At 37.8% G+C, this 25,415-nt stretch overlaps 2 protein-coding genes across 7 annotated transcripts; both read right to left on the bottom strand.

Annotated features, from left to right (window-relative positions):
• Positions 1–59: 59 nt before the first annotated feature.
• Positions 60–8,827, bottom strand: LOC104102875 (mRNA-decapping enzyme-like protein). Of its 2 annotated transcripts, none has more exons than XM_009610719.4 (8): positions 8,500–8,827; positions 8,377–8,417; positions 8,217–8,278; positions 6,908–7,052; positions 6,252–6,308; positions 5,428–5,554; positions 3,883–4,356; positions 60–432 (listed from the first exon to the last, which is right to left on the bottom strand). In XM_009610719.4, exons 1-8 carry the CDS (start codon positions 8,656–8,658, stop codon positions 376–378), a joined length of 1,122 nt encoding a protein of 373 aa, XP_009609014.1. In that variant the 5' UTR covers positions 8,659–8,827; the 3' UTR covers positions 60–375. The 2 variants fall into 2 exon arrangements, with proteins under 2 accessions (XP_009609014.1, XP_009609015.1); XM_009610720.4 differs by having other exon boundaries at positions 8,217–8,266.
• A 1,357-nt stretch (positions 8,828–10,184) lies between these two features.
• Positions 10,185–17,205, bottom strand: LOC104102873 (OVARIAN TUMOR DOMAIN-containing deubiquitinating enzyme 6-like). Of its 5 annotated transcripts, none has more exons than XM_009610714.4 (9): positions 16,955–17,204; positions 15,383–16,350; positions 14,839–15,000; positions 12,385–12,462; positions 11,552–11,630; positions 11,280–11,425; positions 11,019–11,084; positions 10,753–10,927; positions 10,185–10,627 (listed from the first exon to the last, which is right to left on the bottom strand). In XM_009610714.4, the coding sequence occupies exons 2-9, from the start codon at positions 16,055–16,057 to the stop codon at positions 10,413–10,415; spliced, it is 1,596 nt and encodes a 531-aa protein (XP_009609009.1). In that variant the 5' UTR covers positions 16,058–16,350; positions 16,955–17,204; the 3' UTR covers positions 10,185–10,412. The 5 variants fall into 5 exon arrangements, with proteins under 5 accessions (XP_009609009.1, XP_009609008.1, XP_009609010.1 ...); XM_009610713.4 differs by having other exon boundaries at positions 16,991–17,204; XM_009610715.4 differs by having other exon boundaries at positions 17,006–17,204.
• Positions 17,206–25,415: the final 8,210 nt, after the last annotated feature.

Genomic DNA, 25,415 nt, shown 5'->3' with positions numbered 1-25,415 from the left:
CCAATTAGGTTGTCTGTAGTTTTCTTAATTTTTTTGTACTGAACCGGACCAGGCTAAGATCATCAGAAGAATTGTTTGCACAGGCCAAGGCTGGCAACACATACACAGTTCACATGATTCTCGCTAATAGTACAAAGAACAAAATTGGAGTGTCCAGACTGGTAAAACCCACAAAAAGAAAGCAACTATATATCAGAGGGGTTAAACTCCAAAATAAAAAAAAACTATAACTATAACTATACATAGCGGGTCTCACACAGACACCATAAACAGAAGGAACCCCCCTATACACTTGACCACTTGATCCTCTTTCAGCTCCAGTAAACACGATGTATTGAAATTTCATTAGACGGATTAGAAGAGTTCCTCTTCATATTATGAATGATGAGCATTTAGCACTGCCCGATATACCATGTCAATGAATTGGTCGTCCTGTTATGGAAATAAAGGCATGAAAAGACCAGAAGAGAGCATATCAAATCAAGGCTTGTAACAGGAAAGAATAAGCACACGAATAATTGGAATAGGAAAATAAAATAAAAAGACACAAACATTACCAGCAACTCTATCAAGAATAGAATAACCCATGAGATTAGAACGCTACTACAATAGCCCCTCAACTACTAGAGGAGGCGCTCACTAGTTCACAATAACTGAATTCAGAACCTTTTCATTGTTCCTGCATCTCAAATTCTTAGAACTATAGATATTGTTCAGCATGCTTGTATTTTACAGCCGACTTTTTATCTGTTCCCCTGCAAAATTCTGTGGTTTTGGTAGAGCACAAGGAGCTAATTAGACATTCTTCTTAAAAGCCAACAAATTTATGGTTTCCTCTATGGTTTTAAGGATTATCAATGGACTGTCACTATCAAATTGCACAGAAGTTAGAAAGCTTTAGCCATTATATTTTGCTACTGTTTGGGTCCACAAGCAAGCACATAGATTGCTTTTATGAAAGATGCTTTTTATTCAATTCTATTCATTCCTGTATTATTGACACTATTTTCTTTCTTGAATGTTGACCAATCTTTCCTCCCTCCCTCCCTATTGGAGTGGTAAAGGACAAAGACAACGATATCATGCTGATATGTAGCGCCATGTCAGTAATATTTTTATTTCACCAGCCACAAAGTGAATCGTTTCAGACCTAGTACCTAAAAACTGCTAGTTGACCAATGATTTCATGCAGAAAGGAACTTGACATTTTTACAGATTGATGTTCATTTTCTCGTATCAAGAATCCTGGAATCAATTTTAACAGGCTTTTCAAAGCATCTGAATTGAGAGTTAATCCGCTGTAAGCAAGTATTAACCTATTACAGAAATGCAAACATGCTTTAACAGTACCAATAAAATAGGACCATATATAATAGGGAAAAATCTGATGAGGAGGAATTCACAAATAAATACATATGATATGGAAAATCTTGATAGTGGAATAAGGAGTTTCATAAAGAAACACAAGGTCATCTATCTTTTGATTTCCTTAAAGCAAAATGCACAAACTATTATACAAAATACCAACTATCTTATGTTTGTACTACTTGGTACTCACTAAATGCGTTTGAAGGTCTATGCAGCCATGCAAATTATTCCAGACAACTCCCTCTCCTATTATCATATGTTTGTGCTACTTGCACCCTCTTCAGCTCTTCTTGATGTGATTATTTCTAATCTTGTCCAATTTTGTATGACGCACATCCATCTTAACATCTACATTTATACGACACTTATCCAGTGAAGAAGCCCTTATTCATTCATACTCAGAGACATTCTACACACATAAAGCTCCTGTATCACTTCTCCATCTTTCATGTCATTCTCTTGGAAGACGGAGCCTAGGGAACTGGAATTTCTGCATTTAGTCAACACAGACCCCTTCAATGTGACTTCAGTTATTGTTCTTCTTGTGAAGACTAAATTTCCAATATTATTATTTACCTTACTTCTATTTATGATAAATCCCTCATTCTCTAGAGTGCTTCTCCTAGTACCAGGTTTTAGTTTACCCCCTCGCTGGTTTCCTCAATTAACATGATATCATCAACGAATAATATGCACCATCAAACCCCATTTTGTAGTTACCTAATCCATACTTTGGTAAAGAAAACCGTGCTCAATGAAGATCCAAAACGTAAAGTCACAATTATGGTGAACTCCTTTGTATCTCCTCCGATTGTTCTCACACTTGTGATCTAGGGGTGGCAAACGGGCAGGGCGCGTCGGATATGGACATGTCAAAACGGGAAATGCAAAAATGGTTGAATTACCGACCCGACCTATATGTAATACAGATAGAAAATGGGTTAACCGGCGGATAATATGGATATCCATATTATCCATGGCTTTTTGAATATGATCACTTTTGGGAGAATTCCTAATCTCCCAAACTTGAGGAACCCCCAGTTTGAGTTTTTACAAATGTAAAAGTTAAAACCATTAGTTATCCATTGATTATCCATTTTTTAAGTGGATAATATGGTTCTTATCCATATTTGACCCATTTTTAAAAAGTTCATTATCCAACCCAATTTTTTAGTGTATAATATGGATAGCTAACTATTTTTTCTATCCATTTTGCCACCACTACTTGTGACTGTCACGTCATACATATCCTTTTTCGTGAATAAACAGTTTAAAAAATATGTAACCAATCAACACTTTAGTGTTATGTGGTGTAAATTTCCAATTAGCTAGTCAAATGTCCAATGCAAGAGCAACCAGATGCTAACAGGTTCATATATATATATATATACATACACATACACACATAAAAGGTATAAATATAGACATCCTACACTGCTTAAATGTCATCATCCTTCTCAGTGGAATGGCATCCAGATATGCCTCCAGATGAAAGCTTATGACATGCAGAATGAGAGGAAACGAGAGAAGCTACAAAAACCAAGTCCTAAAAGTGATTGCTGAGTATTCTTACTGACATTCACAATGTGGTTTGTTCCACATATAGCTATGCAAGTTACAAGGATTGTTTTCCTTTAGTATACCCACTCAGCAGAGCGCTTAACCTTGCGATACCAATCTCTCATTACAAGGACAAAAGTAATAAACTGTAGATTACTAAAAGTTGAATGTGTTCATCTTCAAAGGTTATGGTGAGGTTGTGGTGGGGTGGTAAGTACCCCTTTATCCTTAACCAGAGGTCTCACGTTCGACCCTTGAAAATGGAGTCGCTTTTTGATACGAACCGGTCCAGCGACCACCGTACACGTGAGCCACGTACGCAAGCATGTAGGCCTAGGCCATGCTTGCGACAATTGAAATACTTGGGCTTCAAGTTTTCCCTTTAAGGCATAATAGTTAGGCCCATTAAGGGGTACACTTGTCTTTCTCTACCTTATCTAGATCTAGATTAGGATGAGTTCATTTGTAGAGAGCTGGATTTTGGATAATAGAAGAATTACCTTGTTGGGTAAGGTTTTGGGGATTGTTCCCTAGTTTCTCTCTTTGAACCTCTCTTGGATTAATCCAATGTGTGGATTTCCATGTATGAGTTCACCTCTCTTCTCCCATGGATTTATTCTAGTAATTAAATTATAGTTAAATTGTTAGTTTATCCCTTCTTTTTCTAAGTCTCGTCCCCCTCCTTTTCTATTTCTAGATCTATCCTTGCTATCTTATCTTATTATTTGATTGTTTATCAATTTCTTGCTTCCATGTATTTTAATTTGTATCATTTTAGTAGAGAACGCTTTTAACACCCCCCCCCAACCCCACCAAAAAAAAAACCTCCCAAAGGTGGGACTTTCCGGCGAAGGGGCCCCAAGCTGGGTACTGGACAGCGGGTGGGGGAAAAAACTTAATGTCTTCAAGAATGTTTAACATAGCAAACTAACCAAGGAATTCAGGAAAACATACCTGAACAAGCATTAGAAGTGCTTCCCGCACTTTGTCTCTGCTAACAACAGGTCCATAGTTTGGGGTAGGAGCAGAAGCAGGAGTGAGAGATGGAGGAGGAGTCGGCGGAGGAAATGGTTGAAGCAAAGGAGCTCCATAAGGGCGTTGGAGATTCCCAAGCGGAAGAAGTGGAGGAGCAGTGGGCACAGATGAAGAAACGGCAGGCATCAGCGGAGAAGAGGCAGTTGGAGGACCAAAAAATGATGATGGCTTCACAAGATTTGAAGACCATTTAGCACTGCTGTCTGATTCAGATGCATCAAGGAGGGGCCTCAAAAGGGAAGAAGTTGAAAGAGGCGGAGATGGAATCAGGGCAGGTGCTGAAGAGGGAGGAACAGCAGCAGGAGGACGAGGAGGAGGCAGGACCGGTGAAGATGAGTGGTATAGCTGCCCTGGAACTGTAGTACTCGGAGCATTCCCAATTGTCATAGCATTCTGCAAAAGAAAAGCACAAATTTAATCAAGATGAGACAACATAGTAAAAATCAAAATTTCCAGCTAGTTCTCTTTTAAGAAGTATTTATTATGTACTTTATGGTTTTTTCCCTTACCAACATACATCATTAACTGGTGGCCGGATTTCTAATTAATATTTTTAAGGAAATTCCTGCACAGAGCAAGCTTGGACCATTTCTTCTTTTTTACTTGACCCTATCATGGCCTGTGTTCTAGTCCTAGTACTCCTTGAGACTTCATCCAAGTCATTACCTAGAGTGTAAACAGTGTTCTACCCTTGTATATATATTTTTTAAAATAACGGAGGTGTTCGGCGAGCTTGCTCGCACTCAACTAATTCCAGCGAATACCTGCTACCTCCCACAGCACAGGTACCGAGTAGCTCTGTCCACCATGGCTTAGACAGATGGGAAGAAATAACCTAGTAGTTTTGTCTCCACTGGGATTTGACCTGAGACCTCATGGTTCTCCATCAACTTCATTGACTACTAAGCTACACCCTTGGGTGCTTTAATTTTTAAACACAAACATGCAGCTTCCAAGTACCTATATACCTTGTATATTGGGGTCAAATAGAAATAACAGGTTTAGCTTGAAAATGCACAAGAGTAGCCATCACGTGTTCGACTAACATATTGAATGCATATTATATATACCCCACTAATACTAAAGAAAAGTTGTTCTACACAAAACTAAAGATCTGAAAACAAATGCCTAACAAGAGTAATTGAAGATCTTCAAAAGGCACCGACACAATAACAACGACGACCCAGTAAAATCCCACTAGTGGGGTCTGGGGAGGGTAGAGTGTACGCAGACCTTACCCCTACCCCGAGGGAGCAGAGAGGTTGTTTCCGAAAGACCCTTGGCTCAAGAAGACGAAAAGAGAAAAGAGACAATATAACAGTATCATCAACAGAAATCAAAGGAATAATAATAATATCAAAAGGCACCGACACATGGAAAAGATATTCCTCAGTAAGATATCTTGCACAACAGACACGATATATTGGAAGAAGAGCAAAGAGAAGGGAGAATAAAAAAGCATACACTGAAGAAGTTCAAAAAGGCATTTTCCTCAGGGAGATGCGGAGCATTTGAGGCAGTAGATGACGATGGCTCTAGAGGACCATCAATTACAGCCATGGTTGGAACTGCTTCCAGCTCTTCAAATTCACTGTAGTAAAATTGCAGATAACCAAAAGTTCCTTTCAGAAACCGATTAACAGCAACTGGCATCAGTCAAAAAGAATTTGAGCAAATGGCTAGCAAAGTGAAAGAGATTACTCCAAAAAGTTAACATGGAGGTAAAGTTGACCTAAAACATTTCCTTCTTCACCTTGTGGTTCATTACTTAACCTACCACCCTGGTTGCTTCAACCAAATATCAGGTCATTCATCAAGTTAATCAGACAGGTAAGCATCGAGTGAGAAGCAGACATGTCTACCCACTAACTAGCACTTCTCCCAAAACCAGGCAGCTTACTTGCGGTAAGAAATTCTACTATTTGAAGAGTTGACTTGAGAATTGAAACAGTATCTGATTGACCAAGTCCCTTCATCTGGATGTCATCAACATTTATCTATTATGCACCTTTTCAGTAAGATGTAACTTAGGCGCAACTCTTCAAATGTCAAGATGAAAATACAATAATCGATATAAAGGTCAAGAAATCTATCATGAAAAGCATTATAGTAAAAATGCTGAAGTTGTTTTAATACCCTAACATCTTAAACTAAATTTTTTTTTTTTTGGTGAAACAAAATTTTTTTTTTTTTTGGTGGGTGGGGGGTGGGATGGGGGGGGGGGGGGGTGTGTAAAGCTCACTAGAAGTATCTTAAATCTGAATTCCAGTAAGCATGAAATGAAATACCTCTTTGTCAGTGGTACTTTTGACTTGGTAGGCACCTTGGAATACGCACCGAGTATCCTGATCACCAGCAAAGACTAAATTGATTGACAGGTTTAAAAAGTTAATCATCAAAGAGAAAATGCATGGGACGATCCGAAAGGTACTTTTAATCCCTTTGCTTCTCATTAGCTGGTTGTACAATTTAGTTAACTAGTATGCTGTTGGAAATGCTGGTTTGCAACACTAGGCACCAATGCTCCATGCATTCTCAGTTCCATATAATCTTCAGTTAACAATTGAACTTAACTTTATGAACTACAGTTTCTTCAAAGCATCAAGTAGGGCTTTAAAATATTTTAAATTTATTTTCTGCAACTACGCTATGACCTATTAGACATTAGCTTATACACTGGACTGTTTATAAGTAACAATTTTTCCACTATATCTTAGAATCATCTACTAACCACAGATATTCCCACATATGCATTCCCCAAATCAAGATCAGAAGCATTAACAATTGAGTCCTTCAAATGCTGCATCATGCAAATTTAACTACCTTTTGTCCTAGAATTAACACCCTATACATTTTGAAACCAAAAAGACAACCCAAGGCAAAAGAGAAAAGAGGGTGGGGAAGAAAGGGAGCATTTCTGGAGAGAAAAGCTGTGAAATATTACCTGTCAAAGAGATTTGCAACTTCTTCACATTCACGCTGATTATAAAACCATATCCCATTTACTTCTTGGGAAGCATTTCGATACAACAAATATGGAACCTGGACCTCATACTCAAAATCCCCCAGGAGATCCTCCACCAAATTATCTGCACACAGGAATGAACTCTTTGTAAGGCACAGAAATTGAACAAACGTACTCACGCTGAAGGCAAACTCACAAACTTTCTATTGCAACTTATCAGTAAATATGAAATTCATATGAGAAGCTTTACACACCAAATCTCATTTCTGCATGACTCGTAGAATTGGACCCCAGAGTTTAGTGTCAAGACAGAGGCACTAATAGCAAAGTGTTGAGCATTGTTTCAACTAAAGCTTAGTGGTGAAGCCACATGTAGAAAGGGCAAAGGAGGCTTGTCGAACCAAATCTCTCGTGTCTGTCAATTACCTCAGAACATGCAAATGTGAAAAGGATACTTGGTTTTCTTTCTTTTATTAACTAAGTTAGAAAGAGTCCTCAGTGTTGTGCACATTCCTTCTCGTTTATTGAGTAATAATACATTGAATTGTTATTTGCATCTGCCAGAATATATATTATGTGGACAGGGTTTAGTAATTTGATAACTAATTAGTCAACACGCAAGCCAGAAATTTTATTAAGAATATGAGTGACTTCAGGTATCCAATTTTATCAAATGAGAAGTTATTTGCCCACTATTGGTGCGAGTTGTAAGAACTCTTGGTCTTGAGTCGAGACGGGGCATCATTTCATTCTCGTAACACTAATAAGCTTACCACGAGACCAGACCCCCCCTCCCCTTTTCCTCGTAGTAGGCATTTTATGTTCTAAGACGGCGCCTCTTATTCAAAGATAGTCCAACTGCATTCTTCTCTCCTGCTTATTCAATTAACATTCTGTGGATCTGTACTGACATCCAATTAAATGACTTCAAAAGGAAAGGCCAGCCTTCATATTAAAAATTCACATCTGAGTGAAGCAAGTGACCGATCCAAATGCTAAAGCAAGGATTTTATAAGTATCTTTACGTACTTATTTGTTAAAGGATTCTTAACCTCCCCCACAGCCCCGAAGAAAAGGTAACTCTACCTCTGACCCAAAGTGAATGTCATGTAATTTACATTGTTGTGATGCAGTAAAGGCTATAAATAGTATTAGTACAATTCCAGGGTCTCCACATCAAATAGTCAATCATGTATAACTTCATGAACATTTTTCAACAGGGAAAAAGCAAGATACTTTCTAATCAACCAAACACAAAATGCAAGTGGAGAGTAATTGTGAAACTGACCTGTATTTCTTCGGTTCATAACAATAAACTGAAACCGCGGTTGAGAACTCCTGAAACATCCTCTATAAAAATTAATCATCACAAAATAAAAAAAATACAGACCTCAAAATTAAAACTTAAAAACAAATATTCAATTAAAGATGAGTTTTTAAATACTCACCTCTTGACAACAAATAGAGATCCTTCCACATCCTTTCGACTCTGTATATATAAGCAATTCAATTACAAATTATATTAAATTGAAAGAGCAAAATAAATAAATAAATTCGGAAAAATGAATTACCCATTGGCTGTTATCGATGTTGAATTCGTAGAAGGTAACATGAGCAGCAGTGATAAGAATCTCTTCAATGAAAGGATCGATACGCTGAAGAACCGTCAAGTTGAGGAGCTTGGTGCTGTTCTGGTCCAGATTCGGCATTAATTTCCCGTTCTGTGACATAATTTTCACCGAATCTTAGAACGGCAAAGTAGCTGTAAGCTGAGGTTCCGAGTGTGAGAGAAACCCTAGGATTGCTCCAGATTGAAGAAAAGCTGTGCTTTGCTGTATATATCTGATGAGAGAGAGGGAAGAGATGATGAACAGGGGTCAAGGTATAGACACATGTATTTAGTTTTCTTCTTCTTTATCAATATTTTTCTGTAAAAGAAATTTCTATAAAAAGTTTCTTCTCGTTTAATTTTATTTTTCGCTTGAGACTGAAGCATGACTACGATTGTGTAAATATTCTTTACTAATTTCTACTTCTATTATCAATATTTTATATGGAAAAATCTGGGAATTTTCGTTTTAAGACATTAAAAATAAAAAATTGCAAGAAAAATTGGGTACATATTAACAGAAAATATATCACTTTCTAGCACCGAATAATATATGGATTCATGATCTTTAATTGCTTTTATTATTACTAAAGGGTCATTTGTTACATGGGATAAGGATAATAATTTTGGAATCAAATTTAGGAATAACTTTATCTCATATTTGATTTGGGATACTAACTAATCGCACAATAACTTTTATACTAAAATGGTGAAATTAATTATCCCGTATAAATTATGGGATAACTAATCACATGTGATATCATCCCTCACGCGATATCTCATGCCACGGAATATTACACTATTGTACCTAATTACTTAAGTAAATCTACCTCGTACTGTTCTTTTTTTAATCGAATGTGACTACCTCGAGTACTTCGCTATTGTAGTACACAATACTTCTCTATAATTAACTGAATGTTAGACAATATATTTTTATTAAATAGAGCTAAATTGTAAAATTTAGGTGGCATTTGTTTCAAAAATTAAAAGAAAAATTCTGAAAAAAGAATTCACCATCTTTTTAAACAAACGCGTAGTTTTCAAGAAATTATGCTCCATACTTTGAAAGTGAGTCAAAGAGCACTACAACAATATCTAAGTATATAAATCTTGAGAGATAGGTTAAGCAATTGTAATATTCAATGATCTTACAGGTTTTTAGGGTAGAGTTTTCCATTTCGTACTGGAGTAAGAGTGCAAGTATTCGAGTCTATCCATGTGACTGTAAATACATGATATAGGATGTACAGAGAGATGTAAATATATTCCCTCGTATTCTTCCTTTTGGGGTATGAGACCTGTCGTCCTTTATCTTCTCGTTTGACAAGTCTTCGTATGATGTAAACTATTACACTACTTTTTTTACTAATTTTGATATTTCTCATCTAGCCTGGAATATAAGATGAAGAGGCATATGACAACCAGCACTGGATGATTTTGTTTTCTGATAGTCTCTAAACCACTAAAGTGAAGGACCTATCAAAAAAAAAAAAAAAATCAAGCGAAAGCCTTGCACAAGTTTACTCTCTAAAGTTACAACAATAAAACAACATCCAGTATAATCTCATATTGTGGGATCTGAGGGCAAAGTGTACACAAACCTTACCCCGAAAGACCCTAGGCTCAAGAAAAACAATTTTCAGCAGGTTTGAACAGGAGAACTTTCCTCTCTAAAGTTGAATGGCATTATTCACATACACAAGTAATCGACATACCAACAGTAGCGCAGCAGCACAACAAGTATTACTAAGCTTCAAAGTTCACTTAGAAACATATTGGACGATCCATACAAGATAGAAATCTCAAGACAAAGCAAATACTTGTACTTAGAAAAACACAAGACACTGTCATCCATTTAACTCCGGACTCGGTTCGTCATTCAGTTGCTTTTCCTTTGCTGCGTCTGCTGCTACTGCTGGTTTCTACAAGATAACAAACCATAGAATCCACATCATCCCCAAATATGCTATAAGCCTCAATTACTCGTGGATAGCTGAAACCCATCGACAGCATAATCTGGATGCAGTCGCTAAAGGTGGAATCTGGCAAGCAGGGACCACCTTCCTGCCGTTTCTCACTTCCAGATGACCCTACAATTCAATGTTAAAATTTACAGTTCAAACCCGCAAACTTATTGATCTTACATCGATAGAGGTGCAACCTAGAAAATAATGTAAGATACTTTAAACTTCATCAAATGGAAGCTCAAACTTACTAGCTCCTGAAGATGATGGCTCAGCTCCGGATGTGGAAGACTCTTGACAACCAAGCTGTTGTCTAAACCTATCACGAGCAATATACTCAGCCCTAGAAGCTTCGATCACCATGCGTTCCATCTCCTTTTCAGTGAGCTCAAGATCTGAGTAGAAGCGTCCTTCAGCCAGAAGCGCCTGAAATGGAACCATTTAACCAAATAAAGACCACAGGAGCATCAAGTTTTTGGAAATCATTTCATGAAATTGAACTTTCTAGGTACTTAACGTTATTAATCTGTTGGTCCTGTTGAGCTTTAATTGCAGCTTTTACTTTATCCTTGTCGATGTTTGTCTGCAGGAGAAATAAAAAATATATATCTGAAACTAACAGCTAGGTTTGCAAAGAAACAACATATCATATATAAAAGACTAATGATGACAATCTAAAGTTAATATGTAAAGAAAAATCAGCTTCATAACCTACTAAGTTATCTCATTACAGGACTGCAAAGCGATTAACATGTTTGTTTGCAATTCGAGAGTTTACCCCTTGCAGAGAGCTAAACCCAAGCCCAGCACCAACTGTTAATCGGCAAGGATCAACAAGGGAGTTGTAATGATTTCCATGATGATAACTGAGACGGATAGGAGGGCTGTCTGAGTTATAACTTCCATGGAACGTGTTCATTGGTTCTGCACCAGCAAATTCCACAATTTAATGCAAGCAACTAACAGAGACAAGTCCACAAAGCTGAGCATCACAATCATCACATCATCTCATTTCAAAAAGAACAACCAAAAGTCAGAAAGCGAATTTACCGATGCTGTAAGAATATATATGGATAGGGCGGTTATACATTTCAGATAACGCTTGGATTTCCACATTGTTGCCGTAAACCTCCAACCCAGAAATGAAAACATTAGTCTGGTTAGTCTAACAAAGAACTGACAAACAAAGAAGGATATGCACACAGATAAATGGATGGATAATAGATAAGCAAAACACGATCCACGAGAGCGACAAATAGCAGAAGTCTTTAAAAGAAATGGATATTTTCAGTCCATATGAGTCCTTTAATCTAATCTTTTCCTAGAAAGTAAAGAAGTAAACCTAAGAAAAATCAAGCAGCAGAAACCAACATAAAATGATCGAAAACAGAAACGCTGGTGCAGGTAGACTGAACACCCCATTCTCCTCGGGATAGGGAAATAGAAAGGAAATTTTAAATATTCATTTAAGGGAAAAAACACAATTTAATCACCGTCCTCCACTCAAAAGAAATTAGCAAATAACTAACAGTAGAATATAAACATTAGAGGTTCCGATGAGAATAGTATACTTAGCAGTTTGAAATTATTCACCAAACAACTAGAGAAAAGTGAATTCACATCGCAGTAACCAGATATTTTTTCACTGGGCAATCTCTTCATCATTGTTGTGTTGGACTTGACATAGTTCCGAAAAACACTAAAACTGTCTCTAATGACCATCACCTAGAAAATGCATCATCCTGCATCCTGAGAGATTCTATCAACAGATACCAATTTTTTCGGTTATGCGTAACAAGTGCTCCAATTCTGCTTGCGCCAAGATAGGACACAAGCAACATAATGATTCGGAGAGCGAATTTCTGAATAACCACCTAACATACCTTGTCTCTCCTTTTTCTCTTGCAATAGGATGTGAATCCTTCAGTTATAAACTGAGAAAAGTGGTCTCTTTCGCGCTCCTACAACAGAAGATGCTCATCGAATAAATAAAGAGACAGTAAATAAGTTATTGGGCTGTGCAGAAAACCATATAAATGATTAAGAAACAGACGCACCAACAATATACACAAAGGGAACAAAAGGATAGGAGATTATGCATCAAGCACGTAGATATTAACCTCTATTCAGCGAAACTTCCAATACTGACTTAGGCAAGACGACGACATCATGAAACGGAAACCAAAAAGTAACAATATGCACCTTTACATCTTCCATCACCCATGCCCCAACCAGAAGCAAATAACAAGGCACCATAACCTTAACTCTAGATAATGTTTTAGCCTCTTCTTTTTATTATCTTAGAGCACACTAAACTGTAGGATAAGTTTCAAATTTAACTGTCACTTGGCTAGATGAGGCTTAGTACCTTAGCTAACTGTAGAGAAAGGGTCCCTCAACTTCTAATGCTAAATGAACTGCAGGCTTCCTTCCACTAGACCATTAAAATAATGGAAAATGGTTACATATCTTGGAAGAGAAAGGAAAAATGGAGTCTGCCGCGAAACTTAAAACATTTCCTCTTACAAGAAAACTACCACTATCTACACATCCCTAATCCCTACTACCAGAAACTAAACTAAGCCTTCCCTCCTACCCTCAAAGAAAAATGAAGCTCATCTTTGGCCCTGCCCATCACATTGCTTCAGGAAGAATCATACACATACCGTTGGAAGGATATCATACTGAGGATTATTGTAAAGACAAAGAAAAGCTAAGTCAACCAGGTAGATTGATAAAAAGAGGATGACCGCAAGGCTCAGTTCAAGTGGCAAAGGTTGAGGGGCTGGTGACTTAGGTCGCAGGTTCGAGCACTGCATCGTGCGAACTAAGCCTAGTATTTAAGTGGAGAAGTAGAGGGGTGGGCTCATTATCCCCGAGTTTCGAAGGTGGTTGGTCCAAACGAAAAGGGAAAAAGCTTGATAAAAAGAAGCTGGGGAACAAAGCATGGGAATTATCATTGGCAACAGGACAGGGAAATATTAACACTATTAAAGAGGCAATGATTTAATGGTTTCAAGAAATTCTAGAAGGGAACAATAAACTAGCAACAAACACTAAAATGCTATACGAATATCAGTTGTTCCTCTTTCTTCTCTTGGGGTAAATAATTCTGTTGCTTCTTTGCATTCTAATCAGTCAACTAATCAACCAACCAAATCCATCCCAATTATATGTGCTGGCTATATGAATACTTTACTTTATTAAAAAAAAAAAAAGCTCTGGCTATATGAATCCTCCCTATTCATTTCGCTCTATTCAGGAGGCAATATGATGGTATGTCTATTCCATTTAATACTAAACCTGAATGCCGATGTAGCACATCTAGATGAACATTCCCAAACAAATTTAACGTTTAAGAAATTCATCAAGGATTGATTTTTTACATCGACGGTCAAGCTACCGCAACCCACCCTCTCTTGATTCCATATAACAATTTTCTTCTCTAGACAGATTTTTCAAATTTACTTGACATTCATACTTTATATCATGAATTCCAATCACTAACTTAAATATGCTTCAATGATAAATTAGATAATCAGAGAGAAAATGTCCTTTTCATGATAAAACAAAATGTTTCAGTATTCTCTAGATAGAATAGTGAGAGGATAAAGATGGGAAGATCTGAAAGAACAATTTCGGCTCTCTTAAATGTACAGGGAGTGGCTATAGATGGGAAGATAAAAAATTTATGTCCATTAACCAATTTATGAAATGCTCCCACCATCTCTAGAACACAGCTCTGCGCAAGCGCTGGTGCTTGGAGGGATTTGAACATCATAAGACTAGTCTCAAATTACACCATTAAGAATATAATGCACAAACCATAAATGACAAATGTTGTCAGTCAAGGGGAAAAGATACTTTAGTTCAGATATTAAAAAATATGCAACAAAGGATACCCCGGCATGCCAAGAACCTACTATAGATAGACATATTGGAAACTACTTTGGCTCTCAAATTAACAGATTCAGTATTTGATTCCAAAGCAGAGGCTTAGGAACAAGATCAATCACTTTTCTGAATCTACCTCTGAATCAAGCATAACGTACTATGTTTATTCTGTTAGTGCACCTTTTCTACTCTCAATCGTACCAGGTCACTGTCGACCAAATTTCATAACTAACAAATCAAGGAGAGAGCTGATATAACTGATGGCCCTCTGATGCACAAAACAAAATGCTAGCTTCATCTCCCTATCTAATGGCATGTTAACAAACAGCGTTTCTACAAGAAACTAAAATCAAGTAATAAAATTTCTCGACCTGCAAAAGAAAGATAAATGACGTAGACAAATCAAATCGCATTTATAACAGAACGTTTAGTAGAATCATTACCATGTAGTCAATGCACATCTGCCTGACCAAATCATAAGCTTCAGAATCACCATATACTTGGTCAGCAACTGCACGAAAGAGGCAGTTCCCATCTTCCAGCATTTTCTTAACTTCTAAGCCTTTCGCTCTTCTAATATCACTTTCAAACTGGTGCTCTCTCTCCTAAAACAAAATTGTCAAGTTTGCAATTTCAGATATGTGCAATCTGCTAGTCAAATCAGTGTACTTGTGAATTACTAGATAGATCATTCTTCACTCGTGCCAAACTACATGAGCGGAATGACCATTCCACTTTGTGCTTGCTCAAACTTGTCATTCCGCATACGGGATAAACGGCCACTAACTGTTTTGTTTAGAATGCACGGTTTGCACAGGACAACGTATTGCTGATTGTATGTGCTTAAGAAATAAAGTGATAATAACCTTCCAAAAGCACATGCTTATAAAAACAAAAATAAGTAATGACCAACTCTACTCCCAAAACAGACAAGGGGGTCATAAACCGCAACCTTGATCAGTTTCTAGTAGATAATTTTGGACTTACCATATCATTGCGTGAGGATCCAAATTTGGGGTTCTGCTCATCGGCACTATTATAACCTTCACTTTCGCTGTGTGACCGGGGAGAGGATGGCCTAGATCCCGTAGGTGAAGTCCTAGTTGACACATTAGGCCGCCCAACAAGTTCCCTACATCCTAACCGCACTGCATTTGAACTACCTGATGAAAATTTCCTTGGACTACAGCTTAGAGACATAGGTTTAGGAGGTGGGACAGGAGGTGGAGGTGGACACGAACTACCTTTAGCCCCCTGCACAGAAGTTCCCTCATTTTCCGCTGCCTCAACACTTAAACCACTAGATCTTTTTACAGAGTCCCCACAGACAAAAGCACCATCACCTATCTTCTCATTGTCAATAATCTTTTCTTCAAGGTGGCTTCTGTCACTGCTGAAGTTTTCTAATGAAGCATCATCACCTTCACCTTTGTGGTTGAAAGAACCAACTGAAAACTCATCCAAGACAATAGATTCTGGAAATTCTCCTACCAACTCGTCATCTTTCAGAGCTGATGGTACCTGACTAGTGCTAGAAGCCTGTGGCTGCAATGGAGCTGAAGAAGATGCAGATGATTCAGGGAGTGAAACTGATGACCTGTTCTGGTTTGATGACGACGATGAACACCCTGTAGAACCTCGCTGAACAAGTATCCGTGTCATTATTGTTGCCCTTCTTCAACTACAGAACCACAAAATAACCACTCTGCCTTTACCCAAATTAGAGAAACACTTTCAATTTGTCACGCTTTCTGGCTTTTGGGGCGGTCACACCAATACCTTTACTAAATGATTTCTTGCAGCAGCCTACTTCCTTTTGATCCTCGCGAACTACTTTCTGCATTCCCGTATATATTCTCATGAGAGCTTCAACTCCAAAAATCTTTTTTGAAACAACAAAACCTCTTCTCTTTAGGTTCCTTGAAATTTCCCAAAAGTAAGCCACGAGCTTAAAACTGCAATTTAGACCAACTAATCATCACGAAATGCTAGATAAAAGAATAGTAGTTTAAAAGTAATCCTACTCCATCACTTACACCACAAGAACATAAATATAAATCAACCACTTCTCAATCCCAAAACTAATACATACAGATACATGATCCGCTTTAACCAATCTTCTCTCCCCGAACCCAATGCATTCCAATGCTAAACAATTTAGGGGTTCTATAATTTTATTAGATATCATATATTCATATTTATCCCACATACAAATCTATCACACAACTAAAAACAGTGATGGCAAGTAAATAGAATAAAGTAAAAAATACATCAAAACAAGGGTATATTACGCTAAACACCCGTATACTATCACTCAGTTTCAGGCACACATGTATTTCCATTCTAAATCAAAGACTTAATACCCTGTACTATTAAAATCTTTCAGAAACACTAAGTAAATTCAAAATCCAAGTAGACAAATTAGATAAAATAATTCACAAGAGATCATCAAGTTCAAACTTTTTAACAAAGGCAGGCCAATAGTAGAATAACTAAATCCCACAGACACGATCAATAAAGATGAAGACGCATTAAACAAGGAATGGCGCCAGAGCTTACAAATTGGAAACCCTAGTGTGCGAATTAGGTACTCACTTGATTATGACAGACCTAATTGAAGCAGAAATTCCCACTGGCTAGGGTTTAGTATATAATCTGCGAAGCGCAAAGAGAATGCAATTTACCTTCTAGGCCAAGAAAGATAGTGTATATATTTATGTATTTGTAGAGAGAGTGTTTTCTAGAGTGTGTGTGTGTGTGGTGGCGAAAATGGGTAAAGTTTGTGAGAAAATGGAAGGCGGGGAGAGAAAGAGAGGAGGAATGGCCACGTTACTTCGAAATTTTACTGGCGACCCCCTTGGTCCGGTCAACGTTCCGTGAAGTGGTGTACATGGAAGCGCAGTATTTTGCACGTGTCGAATGGAGGAAATGTTTTCAACATATGGAGTTTCATTTTTTACTAATATTGTATCATTTTGTCTTTTTGTTTTCTTGAGCCGACAGTCTTTCGAAAATAGCATCTCTACTCCTTTGGGTAGGGGTAAGGTCTGCATACACACTAACCTCCTCATACCCCATTAGTGAGATTTTATTGAGTTATTGTTGTTGTCATTGTACTGATTTATTAAGTCATGTAATTTACGATAAAAATTAAAGGTTTTTATCTTGAACTTGTCATTGTACCAAAAAAATTGAAATAATAATTAAATTTGTAGTTTGATTATATTAAAGAAAAATTCATGTTAATTTCTTCTTTTTTTTCGTTTAGAAGACTACTTCTATTAATTAAAGAAGCGTTACAAGGAGCTGTATTTGTGTAGCAGAATTACAAACATATGGAACTTGACTACTAGTAGTACAAAATATCCTATTTAGTTTACTAATACAGTTGGTCCGACTAGACGAAGCATTATCGGATGCTATACAAAAGGATTTGGAATAAGCTTGCACTGGAAAGTGACTACTACTATGTCTGCTTCGTAGATACCCCAGCTTGTAAGCTTCTACGTTTGCCATAACAAAAAGTGGTGGTTGCTCCAAAAAGGTGATATTAATCCCCATAAGTTTCATTCCAAAATGAGCTAGCTGGTCTGTTACTGCGTTTTGCTCCATGTAAGCATGTTTCACTGGTGGATCACCCAACTGGTGGATCAGGTATCTGCAATCATTAAGCACATGTGAATAAATGGTGGAGGGGATATGTAGCATGGTAACTACCTCCGCAACGTCCATATTGATTTTCAGTGGTGTAAGCTTGTGAACTAAAGCTAGTTGTAGTCCTCGCAACAATGCCATTGTTTCAATATGGGCCACCGAAGTGGCTTCTATGTTTCATGCATATCTCTTTACCCAATTCCCTTTGTCATCCATGATAACTCCATCAAAACCTGCGATTGGATTAGATAGTCTCATGGCCTCATCTGTGTTAAGCTTAAAGAAGCGTCGTGGTGGTGGTTCCCATTTTAGATGTAAGGGAATTATTGATTTTTTGGCCTTGTTAGACTATGTGAGGTAGTGAAATTCAGAGGACATCTGATATATAATCAATGTTTGGGGGTACGCTTTAATATTTTCAAAGCAGTTCTTACTGCGAGTTGTCCATAAGTGCCAAAGAATGAAAGGGACAATTGTATGATGTGGTATAGATTTGAAAATATTATGATTGTGTAGCATAATAAGATTTTTAAGCCAAACATAAGTGGGAGCCTCCGCATAACGAATATGTTGTATTATAAATCCTAATTTCATATTAAACCAGCAGTGTCGTGCATTTATGCAGTTAAAGAAGATATGAGGAATAGATTCTTCCTCCTAGTTGCATATGGTACAAGTATTGTGAAAATACAAGAGGGGGGGGGGGGAATTGTGGACCATTAGAAACCTAGTTGACTAAGATTTAGTTTAGTCGACTAGCTTTCGTACAGTACACGGATAAGATAGAGATGAATGCAATGAATTTGAAAGCGACACAAGGCACAATAGTTTTTATGCTGGTTCAGTACCGGTGTGGTACTTACGTTCAGTTTTCCTTGGGTCACAAGGGTTCTTTTAAATCTTGATAAAGAATTACAACAGTGATGGTTTTGGCTCGTTCACCACCAACGATGTTTAGCAACAATGATTTCTGGATGTTGACACAACTCTCTTTTGTGTTCTAACTCCTTCTATCTTTTATGACATGTTTGTACTTAGATTTAGAGAGACTTAGAAGACAGTGTTTGTAGTTGTGCATCGCACTCCTTGAGTTCGCCAGTGACCTAATATGCAAGTATTGTTGTGTGTTTGTGTCTGATTCCAGCAAGTTGTCTTTGATTCTTTCAAGAGAGATGAGTGTTGGATTAAAGCAGGGTATCTCTGATTTCTCCTATTTCCTTAGTAGTCGACTGTTTTGTTGAAGAAGATTCTTGGATTTCATTATGTTCCTCAATTGACTGATCTTGCTGTCCAGTCGAGTCCTCTTGACAGTTTTTTCCTGTAACAACAGATTTTGGAACAATAGAAATTTCCTCATCGTCAAGAAGTTTTTCATTTCTTGAGTGAGGGTTAGTGTCAACAAAAATAACATGAATTGATTTTTCAATACATAAAATTCTTTTATTGTAGACTCTATATACTCTACTTGAGGGAGAATATCCAAGGAATATACCTTCGTCACTTTTTGGATCAAACTTATCCAGATTGTCCTTTCCATTATTGTGAATGAAGCATTTGCATCCAAAATGATGAAATAACTAATGTTGGGTTTTTTACTATTCCATAGCTCATATGAAGTCTTTTTAAGAATGGGTTGAATCAAACATTTGTTGATAATATGACATGCAGTGCCTACAGCTTCTGCCCAGAAGTAGTGAGGTAGAGAGTTTTCTACAATCATGGTTCTAACCATGTCCTGTAAGGTTCTATTTTTAAGTTCTACCACTCCATTCTGTTGAGGCGATCTTGGTGAAGAGAAATTGTGAGAGATTCCTTGGTCATAACAAAAGTTTTCAAAGGCTTTCAAATTCTCCTCCGTGATCACTTCTGATAGTGAAAATATAGTATCCCTTTTCACGTTGAACTTTCTTATAGAAAATTTCAAAATTTCTTAAGGCTTCATCTTTATGACTTAGAAAAATAACCCACGTAAATCGAGAAAAAGCATCCACAATGACAAAAGCATATTTTCTATCACCTATACTAGCAGTTCTAGCTGGACCAAACAGATCCATATGTAATAGTTGAAGTGGTTTAGTAGTAGAAACAATGTTTTTGATTTTGAAAGATGAGCGAGTTTGTTTTCCTAGTTGACATGCATCACAAATATGATCTTTTGAAAAATCTAGCTTTGGAAAATTAATGACAAGATCATGTTTAGAAAGTTTTTGGATAGTATGCATGCTAGCATGTCCAAGCTTTCTATGCCAAACTCAAGGGTTATCGATCACAAAAGCAAGACAAATTTGATTTTTGTTAGTTTATAGATATGTATAGTGTAGTCTTGTCCCATATTGGAAGAGGAGTAATATCTCCTTGTAGTGTATAGCTATAAATATAGACCTCTGATATTGTATTTATCATCCAATATCAATAACATATTTTCTCCCATACCTTCTCACATGGTATCAGAGCATTAGTGAAAAAGATCGTTGTGCGTCATTCCAGCGTTAACCGGGAAGAAAGAACTTAGTCATCGTGTAATTTTTCCGGTGACCTAAGGCTTGTCTAAGTGAAAGTAACTTTCTGTCGGTGTTGTGCTAAAACCAACACCACTACGAGGTAGATCACCCTCCGACTATCAACTCTTGAAATTTTATTCGGCAGAAAAGTCGCCACACTCCTCCACGCGCCGACAACAACAACTTTTCCGGCGAGGGTTCCGACCATTTTTTTCGCGAAGCTTCTTCAGGACAGTATGCTCTCCTCAAAATTCTGAGCCTACCCATTTAATTCAAATCAAATTTCGACCACTTTTATATTTTTCCGGCGTGAACAGTGACCTTTCCGACCTTTTTTTTAAAAAAACATTTCTTCAGGACAGCTTGCTCGCAAAGGAATTCCGAGTCTATCCATCCCGATTACGACAAATTCCGATAACTTTTGGAATTTTTTGGCGAGCTACAGTATTTCCGGTGTGAACAGTGTTACCGACGCAGAACAGTGTTCTGTTTTCCTGCTGTAAACAGTGTTTTTCAAGCTATTTCTTCAGTTTTTTAGGAGTTACTTATTTTCACTATTTCAAGTTAACCCTACTACTATAAATTATAGAGACATGGGAACCGATACTTTGAATAGTCGGATGGTTTCTTTAGCAGAATATATTGAGTTCCTTTAGTATAAAGCATGTAAGCAGACATCTTCTGAGATAGCTTATGTTGTTCAAACAGGTAATAGCGTGACTTGTTTCTCCCAATATTCATTCTCTGAGTCTTGGGTCATTGATTCAGGTGCATCAGATCATATTTCTGGTAACAAATCCCTTTTCACTACTATTTCGTATTCTCAATCTCTTCCAAAAGTCACAATGGCCAATGAGTCTCAAACCATGGCAACTGCAATAGGTCAAGCAAGCCCACTTCCTTCCTTACCTTTAGATTCAGTCCTTTATGTTCACAATAGTCCTTTTAATCTCATAGCTGTTAGTCCCTTAGCCAAATCACTTAAATGCGTTGTTTTATTTCTTGATGACCATGTTTTTATACAGGAACGCAGTACGGGGCGGATCATTGGTACCGGGCGTGAATCAAACAGACTTTATTACCTTATCCTTGCTAAATCACATGGACTCATATCTTGTCTTCCTGTTACAACTTGTCCTTCTACAACTTGTCCTGTTACTGATTCACCAAATTTATTACATAAACGGTTGGGACATCTCAGTTTGTAAAAACTTCAAAAAATAGTATCTGGTTTATCTCACTTGTCAGCTCTAGAGTGTGATTCATGTCAGCTCGGTAAGCATACCCACTCCCATTTCCCTCAGCGTCTTGACAATCGAGTAGAGTCACCTTTTACTTTAGTCCATTCAGATGTTTGGGGTCCTAGTTGGGTCAGCTCCACCTTGGATTCCGCTACTTTATCAGTTTCATTGATGATTATTCCAGGTGCACTTGGAGATTTTTGATAAAAAAATCAATCTGAGATGTTTTCTATTTTCCAGACCTCCCACGCTAAAATTCAAAATCAATTTGGGGTTTCTATTCGCACATTTCGTATTGATAATGCCCGAGAGTATTTGTCTTTCTCATTTCAGCAGTTTATGAAATATCATGGGATTATTCATCAAACATCTTATCCGTACACATCTCAACAAAATGGGGTAGCTGAAAGAAAGAATAGACATCTTATTGAAACTGCTTGTACCCTACTCATACAATCTCATGCTTCGTTGCGTTTTGGGGGGATGCAGTTCTTACATCTTGCTATCTTATTAATCGTATGTCATCTTCAGCTATCCAGAACCAAGTTCCATTCTCTGTCATGTTTCCCCACTTACCTTTGTTCTCACTTCCACCCTGTATCTTTGGAGGCACTTGTTTTGTCCATAACCTTACTCCAGGAATAGATAAGTTAGCTCCTCGTGCTCTTAAGTGCGTATTTCTGGGTTTCTCGAGAACACAAAAGGGGTATCGATGCTACTCTTCTGACCTCCAGCGGTACCTTATGTCCGCTGATGTTACCTTCTTTGAAACCCAATCATACTTCATAGGTTAAAGTCATCACTTAGATATTTTTGAGGTACTACCAGTTTCTTCTTTTGGAGATTCAGTCACTCCAGCTCTACCACCTATAGCTCCAGTCGTAGCTTCACCACCTATAGCTCCAGTTCCACTACCTACAGCTCCGGTTGTAGCTCCACCACCTATAGCTCCAGTTCCTCTGCATAATCCAGTTCAACCTTCTTCAACTCCACCACTCTTGACTTATCATCGTCGTCCACATCCAGCATCAGGCCCAGGTGATTGACACCCCGCATCAGATTCTGCACCTACTGTGGACTTGTCTCCTCTTAGTCAACCAATTGCACTCCAAAAAGGTGTAAGATCCACACTTAATCCTAATCCCCACTATTCCGGTTTAAGTTATCATCGTCTGTCGTCACCTCATTATTCTTTTATATCTTTTTTGTCCACTATTTCTATCCCTAAGTCTACAGGTGAGGCACTATCTCATCCAGGATGGTGACATGCTATGATTGACGAGATGTCTGCTTTACATGTGAGTGGAACTTGAGAGCCTATTCCTCTTCCTGCAGGTAAGTCTATTGTTGGTTGTCGTTGGGTTTATGCAGTCAAAGTCGGCCCGAATGGCTAGATTGAACAGCTTAAGGCTTGTCTCGTTGCAAAAGGATATACTCAAATTTTTGGGCTTGATTATAGTTATACTTTCTCTCCCGTGGCTAAAGTAGCATATGTTCGTCTCTTTTTTTCCATGGCTGATGTACGTTATTGGCCTCTTTATCAGTTAGACATTAAGAATGCTTTTCTCTATGATGATCTTGAGGAAGAATTTTATATGGAGCAAGCACCTGGTTTTGTTGCTCAGGGGGAGTTTAATGGTTGTGTGTGCAGATTGCGCAGGTCACTATATGGTTTGAAATAATCCCCTCGAGCTTGGTTTGGTAAGTTCAGCACAATTATTTAGAAGTTCGGCATGACTCGTAGTGAGGTTGATCACTCCGTGTTTTATCGGCATTCTGCTCCTAATCTGTGTATTTATCTAGTGGTTTATATTGATGATATTGTTATTAATGGTAATGATCAGGATGTTATTACTAATATGGAGCAACATCTCTTTCAGCACTTCCAGACTAAGGATCTGGGCAGATTGAAGTATTTTCTAGATATTAAGGTCGCTCAGTCTAGCTCAGGTATTGTTATTTCACAGCGGAAGTATGCCTTAGACATTCTTGGGGAGACTGAAATGATGGGTTGCAGACATATTGACTCTCCTATGGATCCGAATGCTAAGCTTCTGCTTGGATATAGGGAGCCTCTTAGAGAACCTACGAGATATAAGAGGTTGGTTGGAAAATTAAATTACCTCACAGTGACTAGACCTGACATTACCTCACAGAGCCTCTTAGAGACCCTACGAGATATAGGAGGTTGGTTGGCAAATTGAATTACCTCACAGTGGCTAGACCTGACATTTCTTTTTCGGTGAGTGTTGTAAGACCGTTAATGGATTCTCCCTGTGATAGTTACTGGGATGCAGTTGTTCGCATTCTTCGGTATATAAAGTCAGCTCCAGGCAAATGATTACTATTCAAGGATTGAGGCCACGAGCAGATAGTTGGGTACACAGATGCTGATTGGGCAGGATCACCTTTTGATAGACGTTCTACGTCTGAATATTATGTTCTAGTAGGAGGTAATTTGGTCTCGTGGAAGAGCAAGAAACAAAATGTAGTTACTCGATCTAGCGCCGAAGCCGAATATCGGGCCATGGCTATGGCGACGTGTGAGTTAGTTTGGGTCAAGCAGTTGCTCAAGGAGTTAAAGTTCGGAGAAATCAGCAAGATAGAACTAGTGTATGATAACCAAGCTGCTCTTAATATTGCATCAAATCCGGTGTTCCATGAGAGGACTAAACACATTGAGATCGAATGTCACTTTATCAGAGAAAAAAATACTTTCAGGAGATATTGTTACAAAATTTGTAAAGGCGAATGATCAACTAGCAGATATTTTCACTAAGTCTCTTACTGGTTCTCGTATTAGTTACATGTGTAACAAGCTCGGTACATATGATATATATACACCGGCTTGAGGGGGAGTGTTAGTTTACAGATATGTATAATGTAGTCTTGTCCCACATTGGAAGAGGAGTAATATTTCCTTGTAGTGTATAGCTATAAATATGGACCTCTTGTATTGTATTTATCATCCAATATCAATAATATATTTTCTCCCGTGCCTTCTCACAATTTTCAAGATTATCTATATTACTGATAGTATAAATATTTTTGTCTTTGTTACCTGAAAGAATGACTTTACATGATTTGTCTTCTATAAACCGGTCATATTTCTTAAAACAAACCTCGTAGTCATTGTCACATAGTTGACTGATACTGAGAAGATTGTAATCGAGTTCATCAACCAGGTATACTTCGTCCACATCACATGTTGAGTTAAGAGGGAATTTTCCAACTCCAATAACATTTCTTTTTGATTTATCTCCGAAGGTAACTACTCCTCCATCTAATTTAGTGACTGTTTTTAATAATTGTTTGTCACCAGTCATATGTGTGGAACACGCGTTGTCAAGATACCATTTTCCTTTTCGATTCTTCTTGCGGTGTTCCTGCAAAACAAGATTACTTATTTTTAGGTACCCAAGACTGCTTGGGTCCTGAATGGTTAGATTTCTGAGTGTTAGCTTGACTGGAAGATTTAGGTCGCTAGACCCATCTCCTGTTGTCCTTAAACCTGAAATGGTTAGAAGTGTGACCATGTTTTCCACAATAAAAACACGACGGTTTATTGGGATTTTTAGAGCCTTTTTCTGCTCTGATTCTGTTCCTGCATTGGTTAGTGTTGTG

The sequence above is a fragment of the Nicotiana tomentosiformis genome, chromosome 6, assembly GCF_000390325.3.
Source record: "Nicotiana tomentosiformis chromosome 6, ASM39032v3, whole genome shotgun sequence".
NCBI lineage: Eukaryota > Viridiplantae > Streptophyta > Magnoliopsida > Solanales > Solanaceae > Nicotiana > Nicotiana tomentosiformis.
The sequence above is the reverse complement of the archived record's forward strand: the minus strand, read 5'-3'. Positions and strand labels throughout refer to the sequence as shown.